This window comes from Sinocyclocheilus grahami, unplaced genomic scaffold, assembly GCF_001515645.1.
Source record: "Sinocyclocheilus grahami isolate Dianchi unplaced genomic scaffold, SAMN03320097.WGS_v1.1 scaffold2181.1, whole genome shotgun sequence".
Classification (NCBI taxonomy): domain Eukaryota; kingdom Metazoa; phylum Chordata; class Actinopteri; order Cypriniformes; family Cyprinidae; genus Sinocyclocheilus; species Sinocyclocheilus grahami.
In genome coordinates, this window is record NW_015507360.1 from 112005 (window position 1) to 122839 (window position 10835).

The window sequence follows — 10835 nt, forward strand, 5'->3', positions numbered from 1 at the left end:
CAGTCTATATTTAAATTTTTATTCCTAATACTGCAGCATAGTTTTTATTATTATGTTTCTTACATTGTATGTACAGTATGTGTGTATAGCTTGTGTATAGCATTGCACTGGCATTCATTGTGGACAGCAAAGTAAGAATTTCATTGCTCGGGGAAACTTGTTTTCCTCACTGGGCATATGACAATAAACGCTCTGAATCCTTGAATCCTTCTTTCACCACAAAAAACACCTTTTGTGAAACAGAAAGATTAAAGTTTCTTTACGGAAGCATTTAGACGAAAAAGGTTCTTCTATGGCATCGTGAAGCACCTTTATTTTTAAGAGTGAAGGTTGTGATTGATACCTGGATTGTTCTCAGCAAACCTATGATTAATGTGTTTATTATGCCTTCACCTCCAATTTTTATCATTGGATAGCACTCTTGGGTTATGCTTTTTGGGTTATATTTTTTTTAATTTATTCATTACATTTTATTTCTCCTTTTTTTTTTAGACTAAGTTTTATTTATCTGTTGTCATTATAAAAAAAAAGTGAAGTTGCAAGGGTTCGTTTGCTGAATTCCTTAATAACAATATTTAAACACAAAAAGAGAGTGAAAGTCCAGAGGTTTCCCATCACATGGGTCCTCGCAGATCTCCACATGACGCCATCGCTCAGAAATCACAACTCCAGCAGATCTCACACATTCTCCTGCGTGAAGTTCCCAGGTCCTTGCGCTCGGCGCTCTATCAGCGCTTTGGTTTTGACTGCATCAGGAGTCTGCCAGCTGAATGTCACGTCGCCCCAGTGACCGGATTCCTCCCTCCGTCTCTCCCACACAGATAGAGGAGACCGCAGCTGCGCTCCGTATCCACGGCCCATGAGCACGACCCGACCTTCACCCGGTGGGACCAGACTGAGCGAACAACATCAAACCTCATTCTGAAGATGCTTTCGCAGACGCTTCATGTGCACAAATAACAGCTCATCCCAAACCAACACTGTGTGCAGTCTGGACGCTTTTATTTATAAAATGCAACTTCGAAAAGCGATTTAATAAATTCTTCACTAACTAAAATAACTTTTTTCTGCTTCATATGGAAGCCTATTTATGCCACAGAATAAAAAATAAAAAAAGGTAATTGCTACTTTTTATCTCTCAGTTTCTTGCAATTACATCTCATATCCTTTTTTGTAGAATCACAAGATATAAACTCAGATTTGTGACAGAAACTTGAATTGCAACAAACTCAAGAATAGTGACGTATCAACTCAGAATTGCGACAGAAACTCAAGAACTGCGAGATATAGACTCAGATTTGTGATATAAACTTGAATTGCAACAAACTCAAGAATAGCGACGTTTCAACTCAGAATTGCGAGACAAAAACTCAGAATTGCAAGAAAAAAAGACAGAATTGTGAGATAAAAACTCAGAATTGCGACGTATAAACTTGCATTTCAGAGAAAAGTGTCAGAATTGCGAGATATAAACTTAGAATTGCAAGAAAAAAGACAGAATTGTGAGATAAAAAGCTATAAACTTTTTTATTCTTTTTTCCTCAAGCTTCCAAAGGATATTTTCCACACTAGAAATGGAAGGTCAAGCCAAATGCACATTGTGTGCATAGAGATACGCAACTGTAGCTGGTTTTATTTATAAAATGCAACTTCAAGAGGGATTCAGTGAAAACTCCTCACTTACTAAAACTTGTATGGTGTCGTTCAGGGGAAACGATCACGGTTTGTTTAAAGTCTCTCTGAGTTACTGCAGAATATCACTGAACATCTTCCTTTTCTTCGACTCTCCCGTTTGAACCTCCTGCCAATCGGCCCGTCGCTTCATGAAGTTTGTCAGACCAAATTTGGCCCAAATGTGCCGTGCGAACTGATCGGATCGGAGCTGACTTCCACTGGGGACTGAGAGAGGAGAGAGAATATAACACACTTTGATCACAACATCAGCCGCTCTGATGGATCAACTTGTGCAAGGACAACGGCAAATTACTTTGGGAAGTTGACAGTGTAACATGCTTTACTCGATCTAAAACAACTTCACATGACTCTGTCATGAGCTCATATTAACTGGAAGAATAACAAACTTTCCGGAACATAAGTTGCGAGAAGATTGTAGAAATATATCACTCCATCACTCTCTGCAGTGAATGGGTGCCGTCAGAATGAGAGTCCAAACAGCTGATAAAAACATCACAATAATCCACAAATAATCCACAGCACTCCAGTCCATCAGTTAACATCTGGAGAAGACAAAAGCTGAAACTAATCCAGCATTAAGATGTTTTTAACTCATATGAGTCCATAATCCATAATAAGGCTTCCTCCAGTGAGTCAGTGTTCTGGTGTGAATCAGGAGAGAAATCTGCACAGATCAAGCAGCGTTTAAACAGCTCTAAACTAATATGTGGCTGGATTTTGATGTGAGAGACAACAGCAGATGCACTGTTTTATCAGCTGTTTGGACTCTCATTCTGACGGCACCCATTCATTGCTGAGACACTGATGCAATGTTACATTTCTACAAACCTGATGAAGAAACAAACTCGGCTGAACAGTTATTTCTTTAAAGCATGTGAAATGAAATGTAAAGTCATCTCACCCAGTTTCTCAGCGATGCTTTGTCTCTGGCTGACGGTGGCGCTGTTCCACACGGCTTCTAACAGACGGCTGCCGCAGCTGGAACAGGCCAGCTGAACGTAAAGCTCCTGCGAGGATTGCAATTTTGAAAGCTGAATAAATAAGCTTTCCATTGATGTATGGTTTGTTAGGATAGCACAATATTTGAAAATCTGGAATCTGAGGGTGCAAAAAAATCTAAATATTGAGAAAATCATCTTTAAAGTTGTTCAAATGAAGTTCTTAGCAATGCATATTACTAATCAAACATTAAGTTCTGATATATTTACGTGTAAAATATCTTTATGGAACATGATCTTTACTTAATATCCTAATGATTTTTGGCATAAAAGAAAAATTTATAATTGTGACCCATACTATGTATTGTTGGCTATTGCTACAAATATCCCCCAGCGACTCAACACTGCTTTTGTGCTGCAGGGACACATATGCGTTTGTGATGTTTTACCTCCAGCTTTCTCAAGATCTTTCCTCTGCCCTTATCGCTGGCCGCGGTCAGCAGCTTCTGGAGCGCGTGGCTGCCGAAGCGGTCAGTGCCGAGGGTCAGCAGGTCAGCGGAGCCGAGCCCGTGAAGGCTGTTCATCAGGACGGATCGATCTTTGAATCCGGCGAGAGCTTGAACCAGCCGCGATCCGTGATAAGATACGGAGAGCCGGCGCTGCACAGGCTAAAAGCACAGAGTGCATGTTACCTGCATACTACACACTTCAGCTCTGTTTAAACAGCACAGCAACACAAACATTTCAAACAGTAGCTTGATACAATGTTCACACATGACCTCATCATTCATTTATTAAGCGCTAGCTTTAAACTTCATATATTTGATATTCAAAATTATCAAATCGTAACGGCTGTGTATTAAACAAACAAACAAATAAATGTGCTGTGAGTTTATTTATTTGCTGGAAAACCACCAAAAATAAAAGCTTGATATAAATGTTGTTTAATATTTGAAAATAAAGAAATTGAGATGTATATATAAATGTTGTAATTTTTCAGTTTTACTAGAAAATGAAATTATATTTATTTTATTAAATACTAATTTTTATTTAAAGCAGAACAACATTATTACAATACATTTCTTCTTTATATATATATATTTTTTATATATATAATATTGTCAATAGAAATAAAGGATGCTATGCACTCAAGAAAAAAAATAATCCAGAGGGGGGGGGGAAATCATGTTTAAGCTTTATAATAAATATAAAAGATATATATATATATATATATATTTTTATAAAATATTATTAAAAAAAATATTATTTTTAAAATGAAATATTTTATAAGATTTTTTTTTATAAAAGATCTTTTTTCTTTATAAAAAATATAAAAGTTCTCTCTCTATATATATATATATATATATGTGTGTGTGTGTGTTTTATGGAAAAAATATATATACTGTATGTATGTATGCATGTATATATCAATGTCATTATAATTCTTTTCTATAAAATATATTTTCTATGGATTTGCAGATGCAGTACGGTACAAAATAACTGCAATCGTTGAAGAATTATTAATTCTTTCCAAATACAGCCATTCATGTCACAGAAAAACTGAATATTGCAATGTCGTTTTTTCCTCTATTATGCAGCCCAGCGGCATCCAGTTAGACTTGAAAGTGATGCACTTTTATGTGTAAAATGCAGTTTTGAAAGCTTTAACCATCATTAACCAGTCAAACTCGTGGCTGATGTTACCTCCGCTTCTTTGCCACATTAGAAGATCAAGTCAAATGCATTTCACAACACATTGCATTGTGGGATACGGAGCTGTGTTCACACACTGCACACAATACACATGCTGTAAAACTAGAAAGAGTGTGTGACGGAGCACCTGTGTGACGGCGTCTCCCTCTGCTGTCTCGGTGTTGTAGTACACTTCATACGCCAGTAAGGACAGAAAGAGAGGCAGACAGGAGACCTGCAGAGAGGCTGGTTCACTGCAGTGAAATGCCTGATGGGAAATGAAGCTCAAATGAAACACCAGTGTACTGTATACTGGCAACTACTTATGAAGAACAGAACGAGAAATAGTTTGCATAAATAAACAATACAAATGTGTGACGCAGGATGCATTCTCTGAGTTTATGCTGCACATTCTGATAAATGTAGTTGTCATCCAGGTATTTCATGCAGACAGCATTAGCACACTGAGTAGTATGCATACTGTACAATGCAGAAGTTGTAAGAGTAATATTATAGTAGCTTTGCAATTTTGTTTGGGTGCCCAAATTATACACTTCACCGTTCATGTGTCATTTTAGTATTATTAAGATAGTAGATAGACAGTATTATTAATATATTTTAAAAGGTCTTGTATTTTTATATTTTCATTGTTTTTATTTTTAGGTTTTATTGTTATTTTGAAATTGCATTTGTTTTTCATTTTCATATTTTTACATTTAAGTTTTAGTAATTTTGCTGTTTTTATTAATATTCTGAAAAGGTTTTTGTATTTTTACATTTTTCATTTTAATTTTTTAAGTTCAAGTTTTAGCAATTGTGTGTTTTGTTATTTTTATTTGCCATTGTTCAGCGCTAGCTTAGTATAGAGATACTATTGTAGTTTTTATAATTTTTTAAAAATGATTTTTATATTTTTTTAATTTAGTTCAAGTTTTAGTAATTTTATTGTTTTTTTCCCCTTCATTTTATTAGATTTTTTAAAAGTATGTCTATATAACTTTTTATTTATGGTTTTTTCCAGTTTTAGTTATTTTAGTACATCAAGTTAAACTAACTCAAAATTAAGTTTTTTTAAATATTTTTTTTAGTTAATTTTATTTCAAGCAGCCAAAATGTTGGATGGTTTTAGTTACCTATAACAACCTCTTGATCATTAAAGACGTACTTTCAGGGCAGCAGCAGATCAATACAGCATTGAAATACAGCATTAGGCTGATTATAGTCAGAGGTCAGTGCAGCAGCTGGTGTGTACCTGCAGGAGGCGCTGCAGCAGTGCATTCTGCTTCTCCTCCCAATAAACACAGCTCTCCACCATCAGCACCACCACACCCATGTGACCCGCGGCCAGAATCGCCTCGAACCCCTCCATCAGCTCATCGAAGATCTTCAGGAACTGAGCACACGACAGAAAGACACATTTCAAAGGAAAGAAGATGCAAAAAAATAATAAAAACATTTACCATATATATATATATATATATAGAGAGAGTGTTGCTTTAAGGAGCCTGCTCAACATAAGAAGAAAATAATTATCAGACGCTTTTATTGTTATTCAGATTATGTTTCGTGGTTTTTGGCTGATAACAGAAGCAACTGAAAAAAATAATAAAAACAATAAAAAGAATATCAGATGCTTTTATTATTATTAAGATGTTTTTGCTAGCATTTTTTGTTAGCAAGCAAATGAAAAAAAAAGTACTTATTTTTTTAAATTATCAGATGCTTTTATTATTATTACTAAGATTATTTTAGTGTTTTATTTGCTGACAACAGCAGCAAATGAAAAAAAAACATCAGATGCTTTTATTATTATTATTATTATTATTAATTGGCTGTTAAACAAATTAAACATTATTTTTAAATAAAACAATATCAGATACTTTTATTATTATTAAGATTTTTTTGTAGTTTTTGGCTGATAACAGAAGCGACTGAAAAACTGATAAAAAAATGATCAGATGCTTTTATTATTATTATTAAGATGTTTTTTGTTAGCAAGCAAATAAATTTTTTTTAAAAATATGTTTAAAAATATCAGATGCTTTTATCATAATTTTTTAGCCGATAACAAAAGCAAACGAAAAAAAAATAATACAAATTATCAGATGCTTTTATTATTATTAAGATAATTTTCGTGCTTTTTGGAACAAAATTATGCTTTTATTATTATCAAGATTTTTTGTATTTTTCAGCTTATAAAAGCAGCAAATAAAAAAATTAATAAAAAGAATATCAGAAGGTTTTATTATTATTATTGGGATTATTTTTTGTGGGTTTTGGCTGATAACAGAAGCAACTGAAAAAATAAGAACAATAAAAAAAATTATCAGATGCTTTTATTACTATTAATATTTCTTTCTTGTTAGCAAGCAAATGAATTTTTTTTTTTAAATATTTTGAACAAAATTATCAGATGCTTCTATTATTATAAAGATAATTTTTTGTGCTTTTTTGGAACAAAAGAAAAGAAAATGATCAGATGCTTTTATTATTATTAAGTTTTTTTTGTATTCTTCAGCTTATAAAAGAAATGCTCCTCAGAGCCTCACTTCAGACCGAGAGAAAGCAGCAGAAACGCCCCAGAAATGACCTCTCAGTCTGCTGTGAAGCGTGTTTCTGACCTGTTTGAGCAGCAGCTGCGTCTCGGCTCAGAGATCCGCTCAGAACCTGGACCAGCGTCCGGAGCACATGCGATCCGTACGGATCCTTCAGGAACTCCGGCAGACTCTCTCTGACGACTCCACACACACGCTTCACCTGAGCCTCCAGCGTCCCACAGTGCTCCTCGTCCTCCGCTGTGACATCAGAGTCCTCCTCTTCACAAAACACACCTGATCGTGAGAAACACTCTCTGACAGAACGACTGACTCGCTTCAGAGCTTCTCGCAACGCATACAGCTCCAGCACAGCTTCACGAGAACACGCTTGCAAACGGCTGAGTGACGCCAAAGGAAAACATAACAAAAATAATTCAGAATATTAAAATCATAATAGTAATCAATAATATAATATTACAATTACTGTCCAATAAAATGATAATAATAATATTTATTATATTATTAATAATACTTACTACTATTAATGTAATAGCAACATAAATAATAATAATTAATATTACTATTATATTAATATTGTTATTATTAGGGAAAACAATAATACACATTCAAAAATGATAATAATAATAAATATTAATAATATATTACTAATACTACTAATATTATTATTATTTAAGTGTTATTATTATTGGGGGAAATAATAATACATATTCAATATAATGATTATAATAATAATAATTATTATTATTAATATATTACTTACTACTATTAATAATATTATTAATATTATTATTTTAGTATTGTTATTTTTAGGGAAAATAATACATATTCAATAAAATTATAATAATAATAATAATTATTAATAATAATACATTATTACTTACCACTATTGTTATAAATAATAATAATAATAATAATAATGTTATTATTAGGGAAAATACTAATACATATTCAACAAAATGACGATATCACAAATCCCGGAAAATATGCGTTGTAGTCCAAACGAATCATTCGTTGTAGTTTTTGAAAAGTGATTTCTGTTAAATAAAATATCTTCTTTTGAAGTGGACTTTGAGCTTTGTAACTTTGCAGATCTTTTTTATGCTCAAACAGCAACATTACAGACTAACTAAAGTTGAAAAAGTGAAAAAGCATAATAGCACCCCATTAATAATAAATATTCAATAAAACGATTATAATAATAATTATTCTTAATAATGATCAGATACTCTCACCGTTCCAGCGGTGGGCCTGTCTGAGCGCGCTCTCCATCACATGACCCCCGCACTGGTCACATGACACGCCTCTGAATTCTGACCCCGTCTCTCCTCCCAGCTCCGCCAGCACACCTGCCACCTGAGCGGGACTGGCCAATGAGAGCAGCCGCTCCAGAGCCACACTTCCGGTCATATCAGTGGAGACGAGTGCCGCTTGACCCTTGACCTCCGACAGCACGTTCTCCACAAACAGAGCTGAAGAGACACACAACATTCAGACACAGCTCGAGACCGCTCGATCACAGGAGCAAAAACATGCTTTACACACACACACACACACACACACACACACACACACACACTCTCTCTCTCTCTCTCTCACACACACACACACACACACACACAGAGGTTCAAAAGAACAGCATTTACTTGAAATAAAAATCTACTGTAACATTATAAATGTCTTTACTGTCACTTTTGATCAATTTAATGCATCCTTGATCAATAAAAGTATCTTGCTCCAAACATTTGAATGATAATGTGTGACGGTTTCCACGGAATATTGTCCAGCACAACTGTGTTAATCAGCATATTATACTGATTTCTGAAGATCATGTGACACTGAAGACTGGAGTAATGATGCTGGAAATACAGCTGCGCATCACAGAAATACATTACAGTTTAACAGAGATTCACACAGAAAACAGCTGGTTTACATTGTAATAATATTTCACAATTTTTACTGTATTTGTGATTAAATAAATGTGGCCTCAGTGAGCAGAGCTCCTGTTTTACAGATGTGATCCCTCTTCACCTTTCTCCTCCTCCTCCTCTGTGAATCCCTCGTTCAGTCGATCGCCGACGCGGCGGAAGTAGCTCACGCTCGTGGCGTCCAGTCTTCGTCTCTTGGTCCCGTCCTGCGCGGGCCGCTTCTGACCCACCTTAAAATACCGCTGACCTTTGACCTCCATCTCCTCAACCATCACTTTGGTTTGTCGTTGTCTCTCAGATCTGACGTTCACACCTGAAAATTAGGGCTGTCAGTTTAACACGTTAACTTAAATAGTTATGAAGTGATTAAAATATTTGAGCACTGGCCCCGCCCCCAGACCTGTACGTCATCAGTTCACTGTTGATAAATATGATGCAGGACAACTCCATAAATGCAGTTATGCCCTAAAATTCAAGATATTGGGGCAAAAAATGCCCCTGTATGAGTTTTTGTCTCATATTTATATCACGTTATAAGCGATATCACATGAGTTCTGTATTTGTCACAGAATAGCACGAGTGCAAATGTGATTTTACACAACAGTTCGGCAGCTAAATAAGAAGTTTATATTGTGTTATATTTTAAACACAACATATTCTGTGTTTGCAACCAAAATATTACCTATAAATAAGCCACAGCAGAATTGTTGCGCGTCTGTGAGAAACACAGCGGTGTTTAGTTTCTGAATGAATCCGCGTTTTGAACGAATCGAGTGAATCAATGAGTCAAAGATCCATTCATTAAGAGAGTCGTTTACTGAATTCCTGAATGAATCAGCTGTTCGAACGAATCGAATGAATGAATGACCACCTGCTGGCAGATTTAGTTTATTATTTAGAGTATCATAAAAAATTTAAAAACTTTAAAGGGACAGTTCACCCAAAAAATTAGATGTTCCATAGTTTATGTTGGGCCGTTGTAGGCTAAACGATTATTATATTATATATACATTTCTTTCTAAAGCTACTGTTTGCAATGTCTACTTAATACTTTCTAATTCAACACAAAAATAGCTTAAAATGACCATATTATTAACACGGAAGCATATTTACATGGCAGGACTTTGATATAGACCAAGTTACTAGAGTATGCTCATGGTCTTTTAAAGAATAAAACTATATTTTCACCAGTACTGTTATGTTACAATCAACAAAACACGTGAAAAGTTGATAATAATGCAAGCGACGTTGCGAGTTTTGATGAAGTTAATCAATCAGCCAGCGAGTCACTAGATCAATCAGCCCGATCAGCTGTTGCACTGTTAATCACAGCACGTTTAATGAACACATTACTAATAAATAACAACATCATATTGAGCTTACCAGCGTGCTTCTGCTCACATGTGTACGCGGCGCACTGCGGCAGGCGACGCGGCGTGATGACGTCAGGGCGACGTGAAGTCACGCACGGCGGTTTTCGCAAATAAAAGTCCCGTCACGCTCAACAGCGGCACACGTAAAGATTGATGTTTATTACGCGGTAGTTTTTTGTCCCCCCTCTAAAATGCTATTTTGTGCAGACCTATGGCATATTTTCTACCATTTAAAATTAAATTGTAAATTTAAAATACCATAAATGTATCAAAACTTTATTTTTTTTAGTCATTAGGACAACTTTAAATGTGATTTTCTCAATATTTTGATTTATTTTTGCACCTTCAGATTTTCAGATTGAGGCCAAATATCCTAACAAACCTGGTTTTGTGGTCCAGGGTCACAAATAGCTTCAATTATACAAACCAAAACAGATTTTTTTGTGGTACAGTGTTTCCAAACACGAGGCAAAAAAAGAGGAGATGTTCAGAAATGAGGCTAACAGAGCAATTTCTGGAGCAGAATATTCGACATATTGCAATATATATATATATATATATTTTCAGAATAACAAGGAAATTAATAGAAATTAGTTGTTGCAGCTCTGTACCATAGAGGCTTTGGAACAAGCAAGCAGGGGAGCTCCACGGGCT

General features: G+C 35.0%; 1 protein-coding gene across 1 annotated transcript; it reads right to left on the reverse strand.

Annotated features, from left to right (window-relative positions):
• Positions 1–1533: 1533 nt before the first annotated feature.
• LOC107574315 (nucleolar protein 9) lies at positions 1534–10294 on the reverse strand. Its single transcript, XM_016260759.1, has 9 exons — positions 10192–10294; positions 8912–9121; positions 8116–8352; positions 6916–7141; positions 5578–5779; positions 4474–4593; positions 3083–3301; positions 2597–2702; positions 1534–1899 (listed from the first exon to the last, which is right to left on the reverse strand). Exons 2-9 carry the CDS (start codon positions 9078–9080, stop codon positions 1745–1747), a joined length of 1434 nt encoding a protein of 477 aa, XP_016116245.1. The 5' UTR covers positions 9081–9121; positions 10192–10294; the 3' UTR covers positions 1534–1744.
• Between the last annotated feature and the right edge of the window lie 541 nt (positions 10295–10835).